At 36.4% G+C, this 781-nt stretch overlaps 1 protein-coding gene across 1 annotated transcript in view; it reads left to right on the top strand.

The window, feature by feature from the left end:
- The window catches only part of LOC111398307, a 2479-nt gene that overhangs the window by 534 nt on the left and 1164 nt on the right, over nucleotides 1–781 (top strand). The window contains exons 2-4 of the mRNA XM_023025226.1: nucleotides 7–125; nucleotides 423–573; nucleotides 755–780. Coding sequence (XP_022880994.1) covers nucleotides 7–125; nucleotides 423–573; nucleotides 755–780 — 296 coding nt within the window. The remainder of the gene's footprint in view (nucleotides 1–6; nucleotides 126–422; nucleotides 574–754; nucleotide 781) is intronic.

The raw sequence follows: 781 nt of genomic DNA, 5'->3' as shown, positions 1-781 counted from the left end.
GCAAAGTCAAATTACTAGAGGATTCTAATCAAGCTAGAAATTCTTTGTCTGAATCTGGCCAAGAAAGAGGAATCTCCACAGCTTCGTTGCCTACTTCATCAGAGATAAGCGAAATACAAGACATGGTAAATTTTGTTACACTTTTTTCTTCGACATATTGAACTGATACCGAGGCACTATTGTAATTCGTGAATCTTTTAATTGGCGGTTAGAGAAGGAAATTATTATATTTTGTGCATGATGTCTATACTGTCAAATTTTACAGTGATATTCACCTAGTCTGCATTATTGAATTGGTCAATTTTACTGTTCACGCTGACTCTTAGTTCCATTCTCATTACGTATTTGTTCTAGCATAGATTGCACCCCCAACCAAGAAAGGAAGAGGGGGCACTAAAATTGTTAGTTAATAACTCCTGCAGGGAACGCTTGGTAAGAGTAACATTTTACCCCCTGTTCCATCTGCTGCTCATGCGCGAACTTTAAGGAAGAATTCAGGTGATCAACTTGCTATCGATATTGATTCTGAATCTGAAAGATTGGTTAACAAGAAGGAAGCTGATGAAGATAAAGGTAATTGGTTTGAAAATATATAATCGCACCTTTGGGACATGATATTTAGATTGGACACGAAAAAAGACGATGTTTTAGCTTAGTTTTCTTCTTAATACTATTGAGTATTGTACATTCCACTTCACCAAACAAGACGAGACTACAAAGTCTGAAGGTTGTAATCAGAACTCTTGTTTTGCAGGTCATGTGTTCAAGTCTCTTAATACAT

This window comes from Olea europaea, chromosome 8 (genome assembly GCF_002742605.1).
Source record: "Olea europaea var. sylvestris chromosome 8, O_europaea_v1, whole genome shotgun sequence".
NCBI lineage: Eukaryota > Viridiplantae > Streptophyta > Magnoliopsida > Lamiales > Oleaceae > Olea > Olea europaea.
This window is presented reverse-complemented; position numbering and strand designations above follow the sequence as displayed.